The 27766-nt window shown below is 40.7% G+C and overlaps 1 protein-coding gene across 1 annotated transcript in view; it reads right to left on the bottom strand.

The window, feature by feature from the left end:
- Positions 1–27766, bottom strand: part of L3MBTL4 (L3MBTL histone methyl-lysine binding protein 4) — a 347858-nt gene that overhangs the window by 97587 nt on the left and 222505 nt on the right. The window contains exon 13 of the mRNA XM_040970594.1: positions 6783–6941. Coding sequence (XP_040826528.1) covers positions 6783–6941 — 159 coding nt within the window. The remainder of the gene's footprint in view (positions 1–6782; positions 6942–27766) is intronic.

Raw genomic sequence — 27766 nt, 5'->3', positions numbered from 1 at the left:
AGATTGAGAGGGACAGTGTCTGTGTTTGTACACTGATGTGTTTGTACACAGTGCCTTTCTCAATTATTTCTCAGTTAAATGAGAGAAAGAATATGTCTAACCTCAGGACCTGGCAAATGCCATGGTCTTGACATCAGCAAGACAAGTGCTATTCAGCTTTCTAAATGCCCAAATCAAAATCTATTTTGACAGAATCTTATTTCTGTAGAAGGCAGGGTTAAAGGCTAGCGGGAAGAGCTGTGCCCTAGGAATCAGAGAGCTCAACTGCTTTGCTTTGCTTATTTCTTTTTGGTAAATGCTGGGCTAATTTTGAGTTTTTTCTTATTATCTCTCCTAGGTGATCAGACCTGGCTGAAGGCTACTCCAAATCTGATTTGAAGTGGAAAGCAGAGGAGCTTTTCTTTTCTTTTTTTTCAGTTTCAATATATTTTTATTTTGAATTTTGAATTGTGTGGTACAATTTCCTATAGGCTGGGATTACCCCCCATACTCCCACCCCCATCAGATTATTTCCATTTTGTTACAATAGTGTAGTCCTTCATAAGGAATCATAATTCCATCAGTCTCTTATTTAAGTGTACCTCAACACTGTTGGTACAGACAATGTCAGACAGTCCAGCATCCCATTGTCTACACGTGTCCAACAATTGAGAGGAGCTTTTCTAAATGCCCTTGGAGTTCCCTGTCCATTCCCATCCCCATTCAGTTCCAGGATCCCGAGTTGTTGGTGTCATGGTCATTATTCATTTGATTAATGGGCTTAACATACTCACAGATGCTGAGGATTATCTCACACTAAATAAATAAAGATCTAAATTCATATGTTTCGTAGAGAGATGTGTAGCACATACAAATTTAATACTAGCCCAATGCAAGACTTTAAAAATCAGTAAATTTATGAGAACAAAAAAGTGATGGGACTATTATTTCGATAGTTTTTACTGCGTACCAGGCATGGTCATAGATGTATACTCAAACCAATGTCTGTTATTTGTCTGTATCCATGTACCTATCCTTATAACCTTTTATAAGCCTCACATTAGTGTCTACTTTAAATGTGAAGAAACTGAGCTTCTAAGAGGAAAGTATATAATTTAATCCACAAAATTAAGATATAAGAAGAACCTATATATAATAACAAAAAAAAGGGAAGCATAATGATCATTAGTCCTTCCCTTTAGCAGTGTACAGTCTTCTTGAGAGGACATTCCCACAAGACCAAATTCAAGCACTACATGCAGGCAGTCACACAAACATTGGCTATCCCTCTGTGACACAGACTGAAGGACAGAGGGATGCTGGAAGCAAGAAGTGGGGCTGGCTCTTACTTGACACTATTTCAGTGCCAACCACTGTCCCTGGCCAGCAGAGGTTTCTCAATATCTATTTAGTTTGAGTGGCTACTAAGGGTCAGACATTATATGAAATGTTTGAAATAAAGAGACCTGTAAAATACAGTGTCCACTTTCAAGAAGTTGATACAAGTTGGGGGCTGCTGTAGACAACGTCAAGGCAGAGCTGAGCCGTGGGGAAGGGAGGAGACCTAGGCAAGAATAAAGGATAGAGAAAAGATGGGGAAAAGGGCTTTGCGGGCAGACCAACAAGATCAACTACTGATGAGAATGGAAGCAGCTGGGGAAGCATGAGTAGCTTTAACCCCAAAGCAGGAAATTTCACGTGGGAACAAGAAGAGGAAGATCTAATGGATTAAAGAAAACTTGTTTACTAATATGGGAGATTAATATGTGGAACAACCAAATAATACTACTATAATTCTAGAAATGGCCCTCACTGAGGGTATTACATTGGAACTAATTTGGGCAGTGAAAACAACCTAGTTAGCTCATGGCAGTGCAATTTATTATTGGGATCACTGAGGAGCTATTCCACTACATGCCATTCCCTCTGATTGCCATAATTTTCCTTAGCCATTTTTATTACTGGTAGAGGCTTTTGAGAAGTGCATACAGTTTATAATATGCAGGCATCAGGATAAAACAAAGTGAGCTTTAATTAGGCATTTTCCTTAGATTTTCTTAATAGCCATGATTTGAACATTACAGATATTTTAACAAATAATGGTGCCATTAGTTGTGTGAATCAGAATACTCTATTGAATACTGATTTTGACAGGCAAATAAAAAAGGTTATTGAAGTATACTCAGGTGGGTGGGAAAAACATGAAAAAACATCTTCCTCAGGCCTGGGGAAAAGAGCTGAAAGGCAGTGGGAGACAGTTGTATCTCAAAGTAATTTTATGATCCAAATGTCCTAATGACTATAATTTTATTTTCTTGTTGCAGATAGATGCTGTTAGCATATTATAATGAAATGTGCTCACAATGGAAAATCTGGCATCATTTATAGCATAAATGAAGACAAACACTTTGGGGAAATCATGATAAGCATCTTCCCCTTTGGTAGTTCTGTTTTCACAAAACTAGAACTAAATGCATCAGAGGATGACCCTGAGAATTCTTGACAGAAGTAAACAGAATAGACAGAAACCCAGACAGTCCTTCTTCAAAACAGACTGCCATTCTGCTGCTGGCCTAATGCAGTGAACACAGGTGTGTGGCTTGGCGTCAGGCAGTTCTGGATTCTAATTCCAAGTTTTCCATTGATGAGAATGCAACACTGGATGCATTGCATAATCTCTCTGAACTTTCCAGGTGTTGAGGGAAAAGATTAGAATAAGAAAACCCAGCAGAGAAATAGTTGTTGTGGAGAGGAAATAAAATCAACAAGATGTTTAATATAAACTTTGTAGCAACTCCTGTTGCCCAAAGGAAGTGTGTGACATGGGTAAATAGCTATTACTACTGATATTTCTGCTGTTACGATTAATTTATTATAATTAGAAACATAATAGTTTTAGCCACAAATTCTATATCTGCTACTTGTAAAGTTCTTTATCTATTTGCCAATAACCAGCAACACTAGGATAACAAAAGTGTGTGCTCTTCCTGATACATAAAATGATGGGAAATAGCAAATGCCATGGATGTACAAACTATCAGCTGTTAGAGCAGATTAAAGCACCCCACCCGCTCACACATACACTGTAGGGAACACATCCCCGCCACACAAACACTGTAGGGGACACATCCCCTCCCCCCATGCACTGTAGGGAACACATCACACACACACACACACACACTGTAGGGGACACATCCCCTCCCCACATGCACTGTAGGGAGCACATCACACACACACACACACACACACGCACTGTAGGGGACACATCCCCCACATGTACACGTGTGTGGTGTACACACACTGTAGGGAACACATCCTCCGCACCCCCATGCACTGTAGGGAACACATCCCCTCCCCACATGCACTGTAGGGAACACATCACACACACACACACACACATACACACACACACACTGTAGGGGACACATCCCCCGCACCCCCATGCACTGTAGGGAACACATCCCCTCCCCACATGCACTGTAGGGAACACATCACACACACACACACACACACACACACACACACTGTAGGGGACACATCCCCCACATGTACACGTGTACACACACACACACACATGCACACACTGTAGGGGACACATCACCCACACCCCCGCGCACTGTAGGGAACACATCCCCTCCCCACATGCACTGTAGGGAACACATCACACACACACACACACACATGCATATACTGTAGGGAACACATCCCCCTCACACACAGTAGGGAATACATCCCCCCGCCCCCACACACACACAGAGTAGGAAACACATCCAAGCAAAAGAAACCCAAGTGTAAGATCATTGCTCCAACCCAAGCCTCTGTGAATATACTATAACACACATTTATCAGTACAAAGAACACCATCTCTAATTTCACGAATCTTACACAAGTTGGAAAAACACACACTTTAGTAAGTGTGCCTAACCTGAATCTGACTTTGGAAAATTAACAGAAGATGCATACCTGAGTGTTTCGGAAGTACATTTTGCAAACATCTAGCAATATATAATCTATTCTAATTTAAATCATGACCCTTTCCTAAAAATGTGACAGAAACAGAACATTTCCACTACTAAATTATACAGAGGAGGCATCAATTAGCTAATAATTGCTTCTTCCCCAAAAGATTAATATGAGTAAATATACATTTAAAAATAATCACAAAACTTGAGTGCAGCTAAGGCAAAGACAAAATTGTTTAAATTTCTGAGCAATGTCTAATTGATTCTGGAAGAATGTCAAGGCAGAGTTAGTTTTATATTTTGCACCCAAATGGTAAGAAATCTGGAGCTTCTGAGGTGGTAAGTGCTATCTGTGTCAGCAATTACATAGCCTGGACCAGAGCTCGTGCTCCTTGGATTGACTGGAGGCCAGTGGAAACTGTAGTTGTAATTTTTACCAATTAAAACTCCAACTCTCTCCTTAAACAGGAGCCAAGTTAACAAAAACACCTCTTTTCAACATGTGGAAGAAATAAAAATGAAATATTTACCATCTGGTTTTGATTTCAAGAGTACAGATTTGGGTCAGAGAAATGGCAATCACAGCAGTGGACGGCAGTAAACTGTTAGAACAACTGCAAGGTACTCCTTTTTCTAGGCACTGTCGGTCTACAGATGGGAGCTTTCCAGAACCATCATGGAAAACTACATATCATGGAAAAATATCCCACTTCTCCAGGTACTGTCTGGGGACCCCTCCCACTATTCCTTGTTCTTCTTTTTCTTCACCCTGGACTTTGCATCAGGATGTGTTGGAGTTTTTGGGGGGGAAGGATTTCACCTGAGCAAGACTCCCAATATTGTGCACTCAAATTCTGTCACAATGATTGATTAGAAAAAAAAATGAGCTGGGCTGGAGTGCACGGATGGTTTGGCTCTTCTGTTTTCAAAGTGAAGGAAGACGCAGGGATTCAGGAAGTGTATGATACAACCCACGCCACTCCCTCAGTGACATACACAGCTCTCCACATTCAAGATGTGGCAGAACTAAAATTTTCTGCTCCATCATCAACTAATATTCTCCTTCTATCTGCAGTAATCATATCTATCTGACAATCTAAATCGCAAAGTACTTTCAAAGATCGCAAAGTACCTGATAACATACCAAGAAAGGTAAATTTCTATGTGGATTTCCATACAAGGGAGGCAATAGGTTTATGCTTGTTAAAAAAAAAAAAAAAAAAAAAAAGGCCTAGCTAACCTCTGAGAGAATACAACAGTGTAATCATTTTTTTTTTCAAAAAATTCAAAGACCTGTTTAGTCTCTGCAGCTTTTAACACTGAGGAGGAATGTCAGAAATATTTACAAGCGAGGCTAGATTTGTATTTTTAAAAATACAATAAGATATAGTAAAAAGAAAAGAAAGACAGCTAATAGATACACTATTGATAATTTTGGAATAAACCCTCTTCCATGGAGTACAGTTTAAAAAAAAACACCAAGAAACAGAAAAAAATATTCTCAACAAAGAATTGGAAAGGACATTGAAGTTCTCAACTACTTAAGTTGTAAACAGCGTGGGTGTGAAAAGCAGTAAGGAACAAGCAGACCCTGTGAAGTTTCAACAAGAGGAGTGGGTGTGTAGCAAATAATAAAGATGCAAGCGATGCTGCAAAAATAGAGATGCGTGTGTACTCATGGGAAACAGATCATGCCATCTAGAGGAAAATGAACCTGCAGCCCAGGGAGAATCGTCTCACTCAGACAGGCTATTCTACAAAACTGAAGTGTCACTCAAACACTCTGAAATACATCTGTATGAAATAAGAGCGCAGTTCACACCTGCAGGGAGTGGGGTATACATCATCTGGGGCAATTCCATGCCCCAGAGCAGCAGAGCCTCCTCACTTGCTGTGTGCAGGGAAAAGGAACAGGGCTCTGCTGTGCAGGAGGGGCAGGGGCCTTGGACACAACCACCTTCTGCCTGCAGCAGGGCTGGAAACTCCTGCTTCTCACTCCTTGCCCAGCCTCTTTTGGCATTCTCTGTCAGGCTGTCCATTATTTACCTAAGGTTGCAATTCCCTACATGGCATATGGGACCCTTTGGAGAAATGATGTTATTAAGATTGTTTCCTTAGGGCTGGTACGATGGCTCATTTGGCTAGTCCTCCTCATGCAAACACTGGGAAGGCTAATAAGATTGTTTACTAGGGGGCAATGATTCAATTAGCTAATCCTCCCCCTGCAAGCACAGGATCCCATAGGGGTGCCAGTCTGTGTCCCATCCAGCTCCCTGCTTGTGGACTGGAAAAGCAGTGGAGGATGGCCGAAAGCCTTGGGACCCTGGCTTCAGATCAATTCAGCTCTGGATGCTGTAGCCATTTGGGGAGTGAACTAACAGATGAAGATCTTTCTCTCTGTCTCTCCTCTCTGTAAATTTGCCTTCCCAATAAAAATAAATATATCTTAAAAAAAGATTGCTTACTCCCTCAGATAAAAAAATATCAAATTAAGTTGTATTTATAAGCTCTTATGAAAATAAGTATATGAAAATAAAGATTGAAAATGATACTCAAAATCATAAGCTTATATATATAGAAACAATAGGATAATGTGTTAGGAATAAACATAAATGGAAACAATTTAATGAGCAAAGATCACATCTGAGATTTGTCTGTATCAAAGATGACAGAGACTAGTAGCAGATTAGACTTCATATGGTCAACATCCAGACATTCAAAGACTTAGTTTGAAAAAAATCCAATAAATTATTATCATTAACAAATTCATTCTATTTTGTTCCAATTTGTGTTACTCTTCGTGGTTTACGGTCTGGTTCACATTTTCAGAAAGTTTCTTACCTGGACTGATGTTTTCCATTGAAGTTCAAACTACGGAGGTTTTTCTGTTTTGACTGTGTAGAGTCTGATTCCAAATTTGTCTGCGTTTGCTCCTTCAAACGATCATGAGGCGTTGTCTCCTTTTTCAAGTTCATGTCTGAATATGGGCAGCCAAAAGCGCTGGTTTGTATAAAAATGAAAGCACTTTTGTCAGTCTCTAGTGATAAATCAGGGGTCTATTATCACTGGAACATACTTACATCTCATGCTTAGAAACTGAATAGAAACATTCTCACTGAACACAATCAAATAACAATGTCTTTTCATGTGCCTTTAAAGTGAATCTCAAGCTCTAGAACCGTGGACATCGGTCAGGGAAGTATTATAGGCAGATTCATCAGCACATATGGCTTTTACAACGTGGGAAACATAAAATTCTAAGAATAGCACGCGGATGGGCTTCCTGTAGAGCAAGGGAAATGTCATGTAATACTTGATTCGAAGTATGTATCCTCCAGAATTTATACCCTGGTTTGACCATGACGTCACAAAATGCCATGGGTAATTAAAAATATTTAACACATTTGAGAATGTTATTTTTCATTTCTTAATATTCATACTTCCAGAAACACAGCATCTGCATATCTGTTTAAGGCCCTTAAAACTCCCTCCCTAGCTACTTGGGAGCTACAGTTTTCCCTGGCAGGTCAAAGAGCAGTGACCTGGGCCCAACTGGTCTGACTCCTTGCCCCTAACAACAGCCAAGGCCAGGAACTGCATCCTGAACGTGGGTGGCATAACAACAGGCTATGACGGGACGGTATGCAAGGGCAAATGGCCTGCTTCCAGATTAAGTGGCAGTCCCAGGTCCCTATTTCCAAGGAGGCCCCAAATTTCCACTGCTGCTTAGCAAGCTAGGCAGCCAGTGGCAAGGGAAGTATAGGCATGACCCGTCGTCTGTGCACTACCCTGGAGAAGGTGTCCTGCCTGAGCTTCTGAGGATTTCCCAGACACAGACAGGCAGACAGACCTCATAAGGGTGTTGTGCCCCTGAGAAATCTCATGTGCACAAAAACAGGGATATACACACTCATACATACGCATGCAGACACAAACACAAAAAGCACATACCCATAGGAGTACGTACAGGTACACAAGTACCACACACACACAGGCCTGGATGTAGCTGCTGTTAGCATCATAGTATTACCATGGATTACGCCTAGGTGAGCCAGAGGTCAAACACATCAACACAGGCAGGAGTGCCTTATTTAGTAATTCACTTCCTGTTAACTGTAATTTTGCTGATATCTGATACCTACTAGTCTTTTGAATACATGGAAATTTTTCTTGACAAAAATCAAGGACCAAGCATATGTTCCTTGGCCTAAAAGCTGAGTTTTCTGAAAACGACCTGTAAGCCATCCATTTCCAGAAGGACTTCAGTACCAAGCCATGTGCTGAATGGAGATCTGGAATTCAGTTGGGGTAGGCAGGAGGACAGGCCAATGGCCCAAATCAGGGTGGACCTGATTTGTAAAATTCTTCCATAGTTTTTCATAAAACTTATTATGACTATCCTCATTTTAAAGATTCATTTGCATGGGCATCTTCAAAATGGATATTTACCAATCAAGTGGGCAGAACTGGGGCAATGACTTGAGCACCATCAGAAGAAGAAATGTGAAGAGCTGGGAGGGGAAATTCTGCTTCCATTCACAACACTGCAGCAATCAAGGCTGCACCACAGGAGATTTAAGAGATGCAAGAGATGCAAGATGTAAAGGGAGATACAAGTTGAAAGCCATCAGCCTACCCAGAGACTGAGAGCAGTTTTAACCAAGTGCATCTTCATTTTCACTGATCCCATCACAGGGCAGCACAGACTTCCCCTTTCAGATTTTTGAACCATGAGCACAGTAGAAAACTTTCTACTCTACTTTCTAAAACTTTCTATTATTTAACCTCACACTCATGGCACATGGTACTTCTAGTGTCCCCTCCCAGTGTATGTGCCCAGCATACAGAGATGGCTACCTTCATGGATTTTGCTCAGCACTTGTTCACCCAGAGAGGACTTTTTCTCCTTTGACCGTTATCAGAAACTGGTTCATCTAGATGTTTAATAATTTGCCTGTTTCCTAATTTTATTCCAGCGCTGCTTTTTCTCTTTTGTAATGAGGAATAAAAAACTGGACGGAACCCCAGCAGTGTCACTACAATGGAATAGTTCCCAGTTGTGAGGCCAGACGTGTGAGGTCCATGAAGTTCAAAAGAATAAACTACATGACTAAAAAATTACTTTGCAGAAGATTTTTGGTGAAGATTTTGAGAAAAAAAAATGATGACAGACAAAGGGAAATACGTAAGGTGGGGTTGGGGGAGCTTTCAGATATAATTGTCTGCATGGCTTTGAACCTCAGACCCGGGGTTCTAGGCCACCAGGAGTCCCTTTCTGGATTGTCATTCTGTGCTTGCCCGGTTTCTCTCCAAGGAAGCAGTTACCTTAAAGAGATGGTATCCGGTTAGCAAACCCAGGCCCTTACTTGTGTGTATATGTATAAACTTGTGCTTGTGGGTTTAAAGCCATGCTTGATTCCATAAGAATCTTCTCACATATGAACAAAAAGACTGATGTTGGCATCCAATATGTGACAAAATCACTTTAAATTAACTTCTGAAGTTTGGGATTTAGCCAAATATGGTTCTAAAAAAAACAGTTCCATTAGAAAATTTCTGACACAAGCTGAAATTGCCATGACTTAGAGCTCTTTTAGTCAAGGTAAAATGTGAGTTTCCAACTGATAAGTGGCAGTGCATTCAAACTTCAGCTCAACAGAGATGAAGCTGAGCAGCTTAAATGCTGCAGCTCTTGGGGGGTGGAGCAGAGTGCAGGCGCCAGCTCCCTTGGTCAGCTTTGGTTCCTTTGTTGAGCACACCATTTCCACTCTTCCTCCTTAATTCACAGAGCGAATCTGTTGTTTGAAAAAAAAAAGAAAGAAAGAAGAAGTAGAAGAGACAGCAGGAACTATCAGATTGATTCATATGAAATTTCAGGCTTAAAACATCAAAGAGAGTTGAATATCAGGAATTTCATATGGTATGACAATAACTGATTAAACATGTGGGTTAAATTCCATCAACAGTCCAAATAAGCAAGAAGCTGCTGGACAGCAGCAGACAAACTTCCAAAAGTGGCCCTCTTTGCTTACAATGGGAAGAAGTATAAAGTGATTACAATTAAAAATGTTTACTTGTGGACCCTGTGCTGTGGCTCAGTGGCTAAATTCTTACTTTGCATGCTCCAGGATCTCATAGATGCCAGTTCATATCCTGGTTGCTCCATTTCCCATCTAGTTCCCTGCTTGTGGCCTGGGAAAACAGTTGAGGATGGTCCCCTGCACCAGCATGCAGACCAGAAGCTCCTGGCTCCTGGTTTTGAACTGGTTCAGCTCAGGCCATTGCAGCCACTTGAGGAGTAACCAGCAGATGGAAGATCTTTCTCATATTCTCTCCTTCTCTCTGTAAATATGCTTGGGGCCACTGATCTTAGCAGTCCCATCCTAAGTCCACAGGTTCTATCCTGCAGCTAGCAGTAGCCCTAATGCTTTCGATGTGCTTTGCCTGAATTCCAACTCAGCCTTAAAGGCTCTGGTCTTCTAACTTGGCATCTGCCTTGGACTAAAGCATCTTATCTACTTCCTGGATTGGAAATTAGATGCCTACTGCTACAGAACCCCGGGTTCCTATTCTGTTCTCAATAAATGCCCCTGCCTCCTGATCCCAATCTAGGAAGCAATGGTCCACTTCCCAGATACCCTGACCAGCCTGCTGTGTGATTCTCACCTATAAGTGATCCCTATTATTCCCTTCCCCACAAACCATCTTGGGTTTTCCCCATCAGACTTGATGATGGCCACTGACTGCCAACTTCATGGTCCCCAGGTGCTGCTCACTCAGCTACACTTGTATCTTGCTGCAGCAATGTTTTACTTCCCTACACCCCAGTGAAGCAGCAAATTTGGCTCCTGCTTTGCTTTGACTACCCTTTTCTGCTGAAGACAAATGGCCACATTGTCAAACATGAAACAGGGACAGTGTGGTCATGAGATTATAACCATCTTCTTACAACTTACTGATGACATTAGGGTTCCGGTCAATCCTTCAGCCTGGAGCAACCTCCAGGTTCTAAATCCTCTCTTGCTACTAAATACTGAGTGCCATTTTCTTGTTATAACATGACATTCCAAAGACTTGGAAGCATTACAGCTTTTAGTAAAATGGCAGACAGACTAGTCTCTTGAGTACCATACTTCAAAACATAAATAAAAACCCAGAAGTCAGCAGTATTTCAGGAAGTGTCAAATTGTTGACAATCTTTCTTCTAATCCTGAAAAGTGAAATCCCTGACATAGGCAAATGGCTCCCACAGGGAGCTCAGCTCAGACATGGCAATGTGCCCTCCTACACCGAAAAGTTAGAGAAACAGTGTAATTTTTAAAGAGGCTCTACTGTGGATAAAACCATTCCATCATTCCACGAGGTCTGTTACATTTCTAAGTTGAATACCAGCTTATATTTGTTTATTTATCTTAAATTAAGAAGAGAGAGTTCCCAATCCATGGTTCATTCCTCAACTGCCTGCAGGAGCCAAGAATTCCATTCACATCTTGCAAACGTATAGAAGGGACCCAGACAACTAAACCATCACCAGCTTCTCCAGAAGTGTGCACCACAGAGAAGATCCAGGACTTAAACCTAAGCCTTGGCTATAGGCACAGGCATCCCAAGTGGCAGCTGAACAGTTCTGTTGTATTCTGCTATTTTACCCATCAGTTATTTTCCTTCTGGGACATCGATAAGACAACGCTGGAGAGTCATCTCTTAATTTGGAGTAAGAGTTAACCAGTCAGTGGCAGGGGGTCGGTGGGGGGGTGGGGGTCTTAATCTGGAAGTATTTATGAAAGACAAGGTCTGAAGGGGGTTGTTCCCAGAAACAAAGGGTAGAGTAAATGAATCATTGAAAGGTCATTTCTGTCAGGGCACAAGAGGATTTTTTTTCTTAATTCTTTTTTTTTTTAATTTTTATTGGAAAGGCAGATATACAGAGAGGAGAGACAGAGAAGAAGATCTTCCATCCAATGATTCACTCCCCAAGTGAGCGCAACGGCCGATGCTATGCCAATCCGAAGCCAGGAGCCTCTTCCGGGTCTCCCACGCAGGTGCAGGGTCCCAAAGCTTTGGGCCGTCCTCGACTGCTTTCCCGGGCCACAGGCGGGGAGCTGGATGGGAAGCGGGGCTGCCGGGATAGAACCAGCGCCCAGATGGGATCCTGGGCGTGCAAGGTGCCACCGCGCCGGGCCCACAAGAGGATTTTTAGACTAGGCAGAGAGATGGATTCAGTGATGCCAATGGGCAGGAAGGAGACAATAAATGCTGTTGGCCTCCCATGTGGCCTGGTGGCAGCCAGCGTACCATCCTGACCACAGGTGGCTCTTGCTGAGGGAAGTATGCACATCATACCTGGTACTAAGAGACGCAATAGCGTCCCCTATCCCACACTACTTCCTAGTAAGAATTGGCTCTGTTTATTCTCACTATCATTTAACTGCAGAAGCATAGTCCACTCCTTGTCAGAATTCTGTTGTCCTTTATACTTGGGTAGTCTGATCTTATCTGTAGGAGGCGAGGAGGGCTTCAAAGGACTCTTGAAAAAGATGGAACTTAAAGACAACATATTATTTTCGCTAACTTTCTCAAGACCTCTCATAGTATAAAGATGTCAAATGAAAATCTTTTATTCTTGAGAACATACTGACTTCTTGGCTAGATGGCACCAAATGACATGATAAATACAGAAAAGCAGACTGTTAAAATTATAGGGTAGCTATAATACTTTCTATGCAAACTTTTAAAAGCTAACACATGACTTAAATTGTTGCTGACTTTTACGTCTTTGAGGATCAAGAAGAGTTATAAAGGACACATGCTGGGATGCCAAGAGAAAGGACGAGCTCCCAGTAGTGCTCAGAATCTGCTCAGGATGGAACATGACTTACATTTTATTTTCTCATACATTCAAAAGGAAAACACAACTGGTACATTTAAGATTCCCAGGACTTTGAATCTACTTTCTTCAAATACTTGTGGTATTAAAATGAGACATTTTCCTAATTCTCACTAACTCCTTCCCATAAAGTAGCTGGCACCTTTACTTAATTGTTACTTCAAGTACTAGAAAATTGAATGTCTACAGAGTATAAGAGAAGTATGAGAAGTAAAATTTTTTTCATAAGTAGAATTAAGCAAATCTGCATATGCATAAGACTCAGAATCCAAAGAGTTGGATGAAACCCCTTTGGTTGTAAAAACACATTTCTCTAGAGCAATTCATTATGTAGAATCATCCCAGATATTACAAACTCTCCCAACAATGGACAATTAGGAGAGTGGAAGAGAATTACTAGTTAACTTTTGGCATCTATACCAGCTTGCTGTGGTGGAGAAAAGTGTGGACTTAACAACAGATAAAAACTGAGTGAATTCCACAATTTATCCAACCTCCATTTTTCATTTCTTCACTTATAAAATAATGATGGTAACACTTGCTCATAGGAGTTATGGTGAAAACTAAGTGAGATAATTCACACACAACCCTGATATTAGTACAAATTAAATACTCCATGAGTTTTTAACAAGGCCTGTTCTAACCCAAATAGCAGTTATTCCTTTTATAGTAGTTATCATGTTTGTCAATTCTGATTTCCATTTCATTGAGCTTTTCCTTTGGCCAGACTCTTTTCATTTGTTTTTAGTGTGTTAACTGCTACTTGGAGAGTTTTTATGATGGCTATTTTAAAGTTCTTATGAGATAATTCCAGCACATGTATCAGCTCCATGATCGTCTTCTCCTTCAAGTTGAGATTTTCCAGGCCCATGGTGTGCTGAGTGTTTTTTGGTTAAAATGTGGGTATCTGGGACACTGTAAGCCTTTTGTTTTAGGTGAAAGCCACACTGTTAAGTGGAGGTGGGGATGTTCAGACCCGTCACCAGGTCTGCTGACACCTCCCTGGCCAGGAGGGTGCTGGTTCTACCCATCACCAGGTCTGCTGACACCTCCCTGGCCAGGAGGGTGCTGGTTCTACCCATGCGCTCCAGCCCTACAGAGACAGGGTAGTGTTGCTACAATTGGATTGCAAAAAGGTGCTGACACTCCTCTGTCAGAATTGAAGAGGACATCTTCCTACACTTGTGAAAATCCACAAAGTGGATCACCCTGTCACTCCCCGCTACAACACCACAGAGAGAAGGAGGAAACATACAAGTCATGGACATCTGCCCAGTAGCTGTCTCAAGACCAGCCTCATATGGAAACTGTTCTGCTGCCATTCAGAGCTTGTCACCTTCCAGAGGTAGCAAAAGTGCCACCGACCTGCCTTTAGTAATAACTTGTGTAGGTCTGTTGTAGTAAGACTCCCAATCAGTCTCTGTTCTCTGGATGTACCAGAGGTAACCCAGCCTGTGTATATGCATTCTGGATTGCAATTTCAATTCTATTCTTGATTCCCATATACAAGTTACCGTGTTAAGAGATTTTTCTCTGTAGTTTTGTTTGACTTTGGCATAGTTGGTGTACACCCAGGTTTCCCACTATGTGTGTGTGTCCCGGGGCAAGGGAACAGTTACCACAAAAGATGGATGAATGGCCTGGGTACCCGTTCAGATTCTTCTCACACCACCTTGAAGGTGGTGGTGGTAGTGCATGGGAATGTGGGGCCTCATTACAGGTCTTCAGTCACATCTTCCTTGGAGGTGATGCATTCATTTGGTGTTGAATGGAGTGGGTGGTTGCTGAGTAAGTTTTTGGTATTGACAGACTTTCCCCTCCCTGGTTGCTCGACTGCAGAGGTCAGGACTGGGGAGGGAAGATATTCTTGTGTTTTCTGTAGATTTTTCCAGATTTCTGGCTTTTCTGACACCCTGTCCAAGATCAATGAAGAGGAGGAAAACTCAGAGACTTCATTATTGCGCTGTCCTTGGATCTCTGCATCCCCAGTTAGTGTGCTTTTTTTCTGTTCCCTGTGATGTTCACATTTTAGAGGGAGGAACAAAGAAAGGTGGTTCTGTTTTGTCTTTCCCAAAATGAAATCCCACCAACTCTCCTTTCAACATTAGGAAACTTTATTAGGATTCCCTGTGAAGTGCTCTTTACTTCTCAAAGCAAATTATCTTATCCTGAAGCACCAGGGAGTCCTGCGGCAGCTCAAGAGGCTTTGGATACAGGTGAGACTAAACTTCAGCCTTGCTCTACCTCAGTCTTCGCGCTCTCTACCTCATGACTTCCTCTGTGCAACATGAAGATGAGAGTGCCCTCAGTGTGACAGGGTGAAGGTTGTACTGCTGTACTAGCTGCACACAGCTTACTATATCACCTGGGCCTGTGTGCATTTGAAAAATGCAATTTCTTTCCAACTCTAATTTATCCCTCTGTGATACATACTACTGTTAGCCACAGGAATTTAATCTTCATATGGCACATGCATTTCAGAAGGAAACAGCCTCTGCTTTCCTTCTTCCAATTGCTACAAATGAGTGCTTAGAGCCAAGCTGAAATTACTTTGTTGGAACTGAAAGTCCTGTCTTATTAGATTGCAGTCATCTCTCCATGTGATCTCCATCTTCACAGCTTACATGACCAAAGCTCTGGTCACACTGCTCTCTGGTTTAACGTACACTCTCCATTTTCTATAATTATTTTTCCTCAGTATATTACGGTTTATATATATTCATCTTCTCAACTACAATAAAGTTTCTTAAAGATCATAGGTTGAACCATAAAATTCTAAAAAAAATTTTAAAATCACACAACTCTGAAAGAAATCGTAGGTCATTATTAGTGTCGATGTGAATTGTTGAACGCCAGGCCATCTCATGCTTCAGCACCCCAGTAGCACAGGTTCTGAAGCAGCAGTTATATATCTGATGTTTGGAAAATGATCATCCCTGTATTCAAAGCGGTGCCAGAAAAAAAAAAATCTTTCCATGTCTCAGTCAACATGCGATTTGTTTCATCTCTCAAATGATTTCTTCCAGCAAATCCTCAAACCTCAGCTCAAGTTGGCACTTCTCTTCTTTCTCAACCCCCACCACCATTTAGCCACCCTGGATTGACTGCTTCCTCTTAGAAAGCTACTACTTTTCTTACAGAAGAATTAACTGAGACTCTCACTTTCTGCCATGTCTACTCCTTATCTGGATTAAGAAAGAAAAACAAAGGCCCAATTGCAGCACTGGAAAGCCGGCCTTTCCTCAAAATGTTGCCACTATCACAACGTATCCCACGGGGCTTGATTCGGTTCTCACAATATTCACAATTTTAAATACCGGATAAATGCTGGAGACCATGTCAAGAATATGAACTACGTAGCTGTTATATACAGAAATCTATCAACATTAAGTGAAATTTTCCTCTAATTTTGTTTAGTGAAATTAATTCACTAATTAAGCTTAGTGAATTCATTAATACCTTAGAGGTGACATTTCTTTGATAGGCTTAAGAGATACTCTTTAACTGAATTTGAACAAAAGATGTTATCTGAGTTAGTATATTTAAATAATATTTTCCCATAAACTATACAGTTCAGGACAAGTCTCAGAAAACAGCTCAGGGTGAATGTATGTGGGTGGGGGGGATGGGACACACCAGTATGTGGGTGTCTAGTAAAATGTTTTCTTGTGTGGTTGTGAAAATTTCTGAGGTGAAAACTGGTCTCCAAGAATGTGACAGTATACTCAACTAGAGCGACTACTGGCCTTTCAGATTTATACCATAACCAGTTTAGAGCACTAAATTTAAAAAATTGTATATTTATGCATTGAGTAGAGCTGATGAACAGAATATGCAGTTTAAAATCTGAGAACATGTCCTAAACAGTTAACATTAAGCAGGAAATTAAACGAATGAAGTGATTAACATTCCACATTATTGACTCCATCAAAATAATTACAATGATAAGTTTATATTTCTTTTGTTACAGTGAACATTTTTATCAATATATATGAATTATTTTCAGCTTTTTAATTATAATATTTTGGTTAAGTGCTATAACATGTCAAGATTATGTTTATACTCTAATTTGTCAAGTTTATTTTTAATTGGAATTTTCTAGTTAGAAATACATCTAGTTTCTGCAAAGTCCTTTCAAGCACTTTTTTCCTCGTTTTGATTTTTAAATAAAATCATCTTTTTTTTCAACAAGGGCTCACTCAGATGTTACAGTGTTTTTCCAAAACAGTATTCCAAAGGACACCTGGAAAATAATTTAAAAATGTTCCAAGCCCAATCTTGCAAAACTCTATAAATTACAGGCATTCATTTTGGCAATGGATCATTATGAAAAAATTCCATCCTTTGGGAGGCCTAAATACAATGAAAAATTTAGAAGTTATTTTGATTTGCATGAAGATATATACTTTACCTGCATATGCAGGCATTTAACACTCAGGTTGCAAGTTAATATTAACCCAAAGTCAATATTATTTTTTTTTCTTTCTCAAAGTGATAAATTTATACAGTCATCTTGACAAACCTATATGCTAAGATTAGGAGTAGAGTCTACGTAATAGAAAAAAAAAACTAGCCTATCTTTCAACTACTTAAGCTAAATGTTTCCAAACACTAACAGATTCAAGAGGATCTGCAGAAATCCTGCTGCACTCCCTCTGCTGCAATGATGAGACAAAACACACCTGGTTTCAATTTGAGCTGAACCACCTGGAAGGACAGCTGTTACCCAAAACCAAAAGACAACAAATGTTGAAGTGGATGTGGAAAAACTAGGACCCTGTTGGTTGTGCTGTAAAAAAGGAAACCAATATAGAAAAGCGTATAGAGGTTCCTAAAACAAACAATAAAGAAAACACACAAAAACACCCCCCAAAAAAAATTAGAAAAGAAAAACCCACACAACTCAGCAATCTTACTTCGAAGTTTTTATCCAAAATAATTGAAAACTGGACTTCTAAGAACTAATAGCATTCCCATAGTCACTTTGTGGCACTACTCACAATAGCAAAGAGGAAGAAGCAACCTGCTGCTGAGAGGTAACTGAATAAGGCAGCAACCATGCAAACAACAGAATACTATCAGCCTTGAAAGAGAAGGGACATGGTAGAACCTGAAAAACACCGTGCTAACTGAAATGCGAAAGCAATTGAAGAAAAGATACTGCATGATTCAATTTACAGGAGGCATCTAATGAAGTCAAACACATGGAAGCCAGAGGTTGGAATGGTGGTTGCCAGGGGCTGGGGGAAGAAGAAATGGGAAGTTGGCCAATAGGCATGCAAAGTCAGTTGTAGGTAATGATCAAGTCATAGGAATCTGCCACACAACACTGTACTGTAGAAAACAACTCTCACATATATACTTGAAAAGTTATGAATGGAGCAGCTGTGACACTGTCATCTCATATGGGAGCCAGTTCATGTCCTGGTGCTTCACTTCCTGATCCAGTGTTCTGCTAATGGCCCAGGAAAAGCAGTGGAGAATGGCCCATGTTGGAGACCTAGGCTTCTGGTTTCATTCTGTGCACATCTGGAGAGTAAATCAGTAAATGCAGCAGCTTTCTCTGTAACTCTTTCAAAATAAGTCAATAAATCTTTGAAAAGTAATCGTTTTTCAATCTGAACATTCTGCTATCTGAGGAAACTAATTTGCAGATTTACATATGTATAGCCAGGTTACATATTAAGGAAGATTGCCAATTATATTGTCTTAAAATTAGTTAACATACCAAAGGCAAATATGTTCTGTATTTTAATATATGTAAAGAAATGCTATCCTTAGTAGAATAAGTAGAATAGGAACTGACAAAAATACCACCAAAACCTAATTTCACTAACCTGATAATAATTTTTAAACTGGTTATATGAGCGTGCTTTACAAAATTTATAAAAATAAACACTATAATGAAACTCTGCATAGATTTCAGGGTGGATTTTTGCACCAAAATAAATGTATGTTTTAATTCTGTTTTCCCATGAACTATTTGCAGTATCCCTGTAATTCCAAAGAGTTCATGATGACCATTCTTGAAGTTCTCCTTGTGTACTTTGATGCCAGCCAAAAGTCACAATGTTTCCATGAATTGTTATGTGCAGTTAACAGATGACAACACTAAGGCACAGGACTGCAGTCCTGCAAAGTCACAGAGTTATGAAGTTTCAAAGAAGAAGAATGAGGGCATATTGGGTTAAGCTGCTGCCTCCAAAGCTGGCATCCAATACAGGCACCAGGCTCCCCTACTTGGGATCCAGCTCTCTGCCACTATGCCTGGGACAGTAGCACAGGACGTCCTAAGCACCTGGAGACCCTGCCCCATGTGTGAGAAATGGATAAAGTTCATGAACTCTTTGGATTACAAGGGTACTACAAATAGCTCATGGGAAAACAGAATTAAAACATACGTTTATTTTGCTCCAGGCTTGGCTTTGCCTGCTCTGGCCATTTTGGTCACATGAGCCAGCAGATGGAAGATATCTCTTTTTCTTTTTATTTCTCTCTGAAGGACTACTGAAACAATATGAGGGGGGAAATGGAGGGGGAAATTGAAGGGTTAAAGGAGAGGTAGAAGAGGGAATCCCTACACCTACAAAACTGTAGCACTGAAAATAACAACAATAAAAAATAAGGAGCTGGCACCAAGGCCTATTGTCTAAATCCTAGCCTTGCATACCAGAGATACAATAAGGGCGCTGGATCATGTCCTGGTTGCTCCACTTCCTATCCAGCTCCCTGCCTGTGACCTGGGAAAGCAGTCAAAGATGGCACAAAGCCTTAGGATCCTGCACCCGTGTGGGAGACTCGGAAGAAGCTTCTGTCTCCTGGCTTCGGATTGGCTCAGCTCTGGCCATTGTGACCCTTGGGGAGTGAATCAGCGGACAGAATATCTTCCTCTCTACATCTCCTTCTTATGTAAATCTGTCTTTTCAATAAAATAAATAACTCTTCAAAAAATAAAATAAAATGCAAAAATAAATGAATAAATAAATCTCTATATAGCAAACTTTCTCTGGTACTGTGTTGGTTTTTGAATATATTAAAGAAGATGAATTTGAAAGAGTGCCGGATACAGTGGCTAGCACTTACTGAGTGATTTTTTCAAATGAATACTTATGGTATTAACTTCTTCATGTGACATCTTTAACATGACTGACCAAATATGGAAAAGAATATGTAGGGAAAGCAGAACAGTCTGAGTGAACTTAAGCTGTTTAGGGTTTTAAAATTTTCACTCTTCAATGTACTGAGATGCTGCAAGAATAGAACATGTGGTAAAGAAGAGATCTTTAGAAACAAAGGCACATTTTCTGTATGGCATGAAATGGAATGTGGAACACTGGCCATCTGGATGGTTACTTATTGGGATGAGCCATAATGTATAAATCAGGAGAAAAAAAGAAAATAGAGACGAGTCAGTCTGACTGTCTGACAGGAAAATATCCAAAAGCTCAGGCCTCGCATGCTTTTAAACAAGAATTTTAATATTTCATATCCACATACTAAGTTGCACCTGCACCGCCAAACACATTTTACCTATCACAGCTTCACAAGCATCCAAACAGTATCTGGTTTTAGTTGAAGCTGGGATTAGGGGGCTAAGCTATTTCATTCCATGCATAAATATGTACAAAATACCTCTGTTTGCACGGCACTGCAGGAGGCAGATAATAAACTGAAATCAGGGCAAAGATCCTAGTCCAAGGGTCTTTGACCTGAGACAACTACAACAACAGCAAATGGTGGCAAGGTAAGAGACTTGAGCTGTATATGCCATGTCAGAATCTTATTATTAGGGGTAACATTTTTAGGAATCATATTTCAGAATAAGAATATAAACTTATTAGACATTTATTATACAACAAGGCCTCATGATAGATCACATTATATGCATTATTTTGGTAAAAACTCAATCAAAGGAAGATTTTTGTAAAACTGCTCTAGCTACTGATGTTTCTTAATTCTTAATGGGGCAAGTGTCAAGACAAAGGTTGGGGAAAGTCGTCTTTATAGCCTGACTCTCAGAATCAGTTGGGGGGAGGGCATAGTAGCACCTGGATACCTGTCACGATAGTCTAGGTAAGAGTGGCAGGCATAGAAGGGAAGCCAGTTCTATACCATTCTAGAAAAGCAGTCTTTCCTCAGCACCCTCAGGGATTGGTTCCAAAACACCTGTGTATACTAACATCTGTGGACACCAAAGTTGTTTATGGGAAATGACAGTGTCTGCAGATAAGCTACATAGGCCCTCATATACTCTACACCTACAGAGATCACTGATGATACTTAAAACCGAATAAATGCTACATAAACTGTTGCTACATTGCATTGTCTACACAACGATAAGAAACACATCTGGACATGCGATTGGCTGAATCCGTGGAAGAAGAACCCATGGATAGAGAGGGGCAACTGCATTTAAGAAACAGCAAGGAGATTCAGTATGTATGTGTAAGAAAGGAAGTTTATTTTCTATTCAGTCTCCTTTTCCTGGAAAGTAACATGGTCCTTCTGTTGACAATGACCTTCCCTGCCCCACTCATTCTGGAGATGCTGGAGGAGTAACAGAACAAATGGGAAATTCAGGTGAGAAGGGAGGTGAGTGGCTGCCTTGAGCACTTGGAGATAATGTTAAATTCAAGAGTTGTTAAAGGAAACAGTGAAACAGATTCATGGTTATGGTAATGGAGGTGAGCCAGGCAGAGGCTGATCAGTCTGGGCAAAGACAATGTGCTTCACTTCCACTGTGTAAGTGGCAGGATTGGTAGCTGGATTCCAATGAGAGGGTGACTTTGAGGGTGCCAGCAGCAGAGCCCTGCAGCTGAAGCAGAAGTCAGACTTGGTCTCCAGCTTGGGCTGTGGCTCATATTTCATGCAGAGACTAAATGCTGCCTGCAAATCTCCAAAGATTCTGCAACCACAACTTCATCTTGCCTACTCTACCTAAGTGACACATTTTTGGGGTAACAGGATTAACCACTGAGCTCCTGTGCCAAATAAGAAGGCTACGTCTGAGTAAAACTCCCACTGTACACTTCATACACAACAAGCTCCTGGAATCGTCTCTGGCAACTGGAGGAGATGCAACCCTTATTGTGCTAGATAAAACAAGAGTATCACACAGGGTGCCTGGACTCCCACTGTCAGCCAGCCTGGGGACATTAAATAAAAGCCTTCAATGACAAAAAGGACATATGCTTCTGTTCTAAAGAGTAGTCTAAAGCAAGAAAGACTTCACTGCAGTAGCCAAGGGAGGACCCCTGGGGAAGAAGGCCGTGTGCTTGGCACTGAGAATAAATATTTTTAAAAGGCCAAAAATATTTTCTTTTGTCTTCAATCATCTCGATTAGCATCTGTAAACGTTGGCCTATACACAAAAACAGCTTCAATGAATACATTCCAGGTGTAAATTATGCTGGCAAAGCTGTCCATTTAAAACCCTACAACCAAAGAAAGCTGAAACTCTTGTGTGTCCTGCAGCAATACAGAATCCTTGGGGGCATAAATTGCTCTCAGTGGGACTTTGCAGAACTGAATTTCATAGCAAGAGTTAGTGACTGGAGTCCATTGTTGAAGATAACTAATTCAAGCACAGCCAGTTCCAGGAAGACGGCTTTTCTAAAACTTGGACATACCAGCACGACTGCTGCTCCAGTTTCATTTCTCTGAGCTTTCTGAGCATTTAGATGTGTGCAGCTGTGTATGTCTGGGAAGAGTTAATGGTAAGAATGTTCATGGGAAAAGAAACTAGTGAACTTAAACTAGAATTGCCTTTTCATCTTAAAATACGAAATATCCTCCTCAACCAATTGCATGGTTTCCTCTATAATACACGGCTAATATTTTTTAGACCAGTGGTGGACAATTTCCTAAAGCAACACTTGGATCTAAACACAAAATTAAATCATGACTACACCCTTGCGGGGGTTGTTTGTTCTCGCAGTTTCTTTGTCACTGCAGGAACTCTAAGTTTTCCCTTTCCTTGATTTAGACAAGCTGTTGGACTTTCTACTGACTCACTAAATTGTATCAGTTTGACAGTGACATCCTTGTGAAAGTGTTCTGACTCTCTGCAGACTTTGCTCCATGCTTTCTTCCCACACCTACAAGATTTATTTTGGACCATAAACATTACGAGGAATATTGCTACCTTGGCCTGGTACAAGATATTTCTTCTTTTCATTTTAGTTTGTAAACTACATATCAATGCTTAAATTTCAAATATATATGTGCAGTATAACTTAAAGAGAAAAAATTCTTCATTCCCACCATAAATGATCCACATTCTTTCTTGTTTCCTTACTGTTTTACATATGCATAAGCAGGAATATCTACATGCGTACATGCCACACAGCAGCCTTTCAGGACATGCTTCCGCTCTGGCTAGCCTGAGCACCCCATGCACAAGGCTTTGCTCCTCCCTTTGCTCCTTCCCTGTATGATTAACCAGGATCATTCCAGAGCCTGTCTCGGGTCAAAATCTTGAGAGAATCTGAATCTGCTGGTTCACTAGGAAAATCCTTTCGCAGAGTTCATGGTCCTCCTGTGAGCTGCCTGGGTACTCTAGAAGACACTGGGACAGTGGGATTCTAATATGCAGAAAGATCCCAGCAGCTCTGGTTTCCCTGAGCCTCTCACTTTACTTAAAAAGAAATTTCACTGCTTTTTAAATATGTTCCTCTGGCTTCTTACAAATACTTCCATTTTTCCTTAAATGAAGCCACCAAGTTACCTGTTACCTCTCAAGATAGGGATTGTAGCGATGGTTACAAGTCCAAACCCGACCAAGGTGGTTCCTGTGATGCTGCATTCACGGAGTGAACAGAGTTGTACCTTTTAGGCATGGGTCTTCAGAGCCAAGAGTGCATCTTATCACACTTATTTACTAGCTGTGCAAACAGATAATAAAATAATTTGTAGTACAGTCTAGTGTCTTTGTAGGCTGGGAAAACTTTCTAAAGCCCTGTATACTTGAGACCCTCACAAATTCCAAAATTTAACCTACTGGTAATAGAACAATACTCTAGTTGCCATTATTTCTGAAACATCACCTGCACAAGTCAGTTGTTTCCATAGGCACAGTGGTCTAAATCTGTATCTTTGCTCTGTGTGTGTGTGTGTGTGTGTGTGTGTGTGTGTGTGTGTGTGTGTTCAAGTGCCAGCTAGACTACAGCAGCACATCAACAACCCTCATCTGCCTGTCACTACTATTTTAGAAAGTAATACAAGGATGGACTTTGGAAGGGGATGAAGAGAGTCCTTGGAAGCAGCATTCTCATCGTGTCATTCTCTGTATTTGGTTCGGTCCATCCCAAACTCTTCTCAGACCTTTCTTCCTCTCAATCCATTTTTTTTTCTCTCTTCCTTTCCACCTCCCCCACCTCCTCTTTTCCTCCCTCCTTTTCTTCCTTGGCACCGAACACAAGCCAGACCAAGAGTTGATCTCACTACTGAGGAAGAATAGAAAGAACTTAATGAGATAAGAAAACAGGGAGGTGAGGAACAGAGAAGGGGAGTAAAAAAAGAGGGAGTCAGAGAGGGACATAAAAGAAAGGAGATAGGGAGAATCAAGATGGCAGAATAGGGTAAGGACACGTTTAAGCAGATGAAGAAATATTAGCCAGTGTGAAGCAGAGAGGGCACATTCTAGGAAATATGAGAGGACAGAACAGCAGAGGGGTACCTGAAGACTGACAGACATAGGAAAGCAGCAAACACAACAGGTGCAGTGTTGCAGTGATGGATACCCCAGTGGCATTCAGCGAATAGTGATGTGAATTGTACTGGAAGCCGGAACTCTACCAGCAACCTGATAGCAAGGAACTTTCACTGGAGGAGCTCAGGAGGTGAACCTAGACAAAGAACTGCCCATATCATGTTGCTCTGTTTGCTTTGACCAGGCACAGAGGCAGAACAGCAGATCCCAGACAGTCAGTGCAGGAATAGGGTGCATTTCACAACCCAGTCTGCCCCCTAGAGCTGAATCATGTGCTAGTTTGTTTAAGCGGAGGCAAGGGCTGCTATGGACAGTATTACTCATGCACTGAGCTGGGAGTAAACCCATTTCTAGCTCAGCAAACTGCAACAAAGTGGCATCCTACAAATTCCGCCCAAGATAGGTCCAGGTAGCCCTCAGACCTGACAGCTAGCAGATCAAGAACCCTAGTAGTGGCATATTAGGCCCCATTTTGCACAATGTGGGTAAGAATTTAACACTGCAGGGACAACAGTGAGCTGCACATGCACTGAACTTGGCAAGAACTCACTGAGCATGTACTGGTGCCACAGGGAAATAATACTTACTTTGGCATTGTACAGGTCAAAATAGGTCCGTGTGGCCTTCAGACCTAACATTCATCAGGTTCTGGCAAGATCAGCACCACCACCAGCCTAGCTAGTTAGGATACCTGGTGTCTCCCTAATCTTGGGACCTGCTTCAACCGGAAGTGGGAGAAAGGATATACACACAATGGTGTAGCCTAAGCATGGTAGGCAGGAGGTGGAAACTGGGGAGCCAGGAGCTGGGATTACAGAGCCCATGGTGGAAATGAAACAGAAGAACCCAGAGCTAGAACTCGCTGGAGGGAGTGGCACAACTGACTGCAAACAAAGAACCGTGTGCCAACCGCAATAAGTAAAATCAAACTGTAGACCTGTGGGTGACACAGTTTAAATAACCTGCCCCAACGAGAAGAATCTCATAACCAGAAGTACAATGACCAAGAGCAAGAGACAAAGACACAATGAATATTACTGAAAACTCTTCCTGCAAAGGAGCAAAACCCTTTGCTAAATTCAGAGTTCACTAAGGAAGACATCAAGAAAATGGGGGATACAGAATTCAAAACACTTGTTATAAAACTTCTTATCAACAATGAGAAGCACATAAAGCAGGCATTCAAGGAATTTAAGGAATATGTCACACTGGAAATGAATCAAATGAAAGCTGATATGTCAGAAATGAAGAATACAGTGGAGCAAATTAAAAGTACAGTGGAGAGTCTCCAAAATAGAATGAAGGAGGCTGAAGAAAGAACTTAAAAATTGGAAGATACTTCTTGTCATCCGGGGGAGACAAACAAAAAGCTGGAAGCAGAGATGAATCAGGCTAAAAAAAGTATTCAAGAGTTAAAAGCCTCTATCAAAAGGTCTAATTTAAGAGTTATGGGAATTGTATAAGATTCAGGAATAGAATTTGGGTTTACAAATATATTTACTAAAATTGTAAGAATTTCCCTAATCTGGAGAAAGAATTGGGAAACAACATTCAGGAGGGGCACAGAACAGGCTTGACCAAAAGCGATCTTCACCATGAGATATAATAACCAAGCTCTCTTCAATCAAACATAATGAAAAGATCCTTAAATGTGCACTGGAAAAAAAATCAACTGACATATAAAGGAATGCCAATTGTTGGCCCAGATAACATACCCAGCAAAACTTTCCTTTGTCTTTGAAAATGAAACAAAATTCTTCGACAGTAAAGAAAATTTAGCAATATATGTCTCTTCCAAACCTGCCCTACAAATGATACTTAAAGATGTTCTCTTGACAGAGAAAATGAATAGCATCAACCAAAACCAAAGGCAAATGGGAAGAACATCCCAGTGAAATAACAACAGAGGACTAAGTCAATGAACAACCCATTGCTAAAATGACAGGACCAACTTACCATCCATTCATATTAACTCTGAATGTAAATGGCTTAAACTCATCAATCAAACATCACAGATCAGTGAACTGGATTAAAAAACAAAACCCATCTATTTGTTGCCTACAGAAAGTATATCTCACCAACAAAGATCAGCAGAAAATATACCTAATGGATTTTTTTTGTTAATTTCACCTCTTCAAAATACTTTCTTCTGATTAAATTCTTCAATGACTCATAGCCATTTTCTTCAAGAAGGTTCTTCATTTTTTCATTTCTTCAGAGACACATTAGTCATTCAGTAGCATGTTATTTAACTTCACGGTGTTGTTAATTTCTTTTGTTTCTTCCTGTTGTTGATTTTATTTTGTGGCTTTTCATTTAAGAGAATGCACAGTAACTTGTAATGGAGACTATTATATCTAGCAGCACGTTATTGAACTTCATGACATTGTAAATTTCTATTATTCTTCCTGTTGTTGATTTTGTATTGTTGCTTTTCATTTAAGGGGATGTGCAGTAACTGTCAAATGGAGATGTGAGGCTACACTGCAGTATGCACTTTACTTCCAGAACAAAATGGATTCCCAATGAAACTGTTTAGTAGGATGCTGGACTATCTGCCACAATGATAGACATACGACTGTGTATGAAGAACTATGCTATAGTAATAATATAGGGAAACTCAGTGAGAAGGGAAGGAATTGGGGAGGGGATAAGGGAAATCACAGGCACTATGGAACTGTACCATAAGATGATAAGAATAAAAGAAACAAAATTAAAAATAAAAAGCAATGAAATTATTTTCCAAAAAAGAAAAAGAAAAAGAAAGGAGATAAATATTCAATCAGTAGCAGTTAGAGAGATCCCTAAGAGGGAGCTGAGATGTGTGAGGCACACAGCCTTCTGGAAGGGTCAATTGTGCAGTTTCCCCTGTGTCTAACTGCTGGCATCTGCCTCCTTCTAAGCTCTTGAACACATTTTATATATTAATCAACACAAAGTATATGCATCTATTATGTACAAAATGATGTGTTGAAATATGTGTACTTGGGAGAAAGATCAAATTGGGATGATTATTACACATTACTTCACATACTTATTTTTTATGAGAATATTGAGAATTTACTTTTTCCACAATTTTCAGTAATTTAGGGCTAAAATAGTGGTACAGTGAGACTATGACTCCTCTGAGTGCCAGTTTTACTTCTGGCTGTTTCTCTCTGACCCAGATTTCTGCTGACACACCTGGGATGCAGCAGATGGTGGTCCAAGTGCTTGGGCCCCTGCTGT

The sequence above is a fragment of the Ochotona curzoniae genome, unplaced genomic scaffold, assembly GCF_017591425.1.
Source record: "Ochotona curzoniae isolate NIBS_2020 unplaced genomic scaffold, NIBS_Ocur_1.0 scaffold_4812, whole genome shotgun sequence".
Classification (NCBI taxonomy): domain Eukaryota; kingdom Metazoa; phylum Chordata; class Mammalia; order Lagomorpha; family Ochotonidae; genus Ochotona; species Ochotona curzoniae.
The sequence above is the reverse complement of the archived record's forward strand: the minus strand, read 5'-3'. Positions and strand labels throughout refer to the sequence as shown.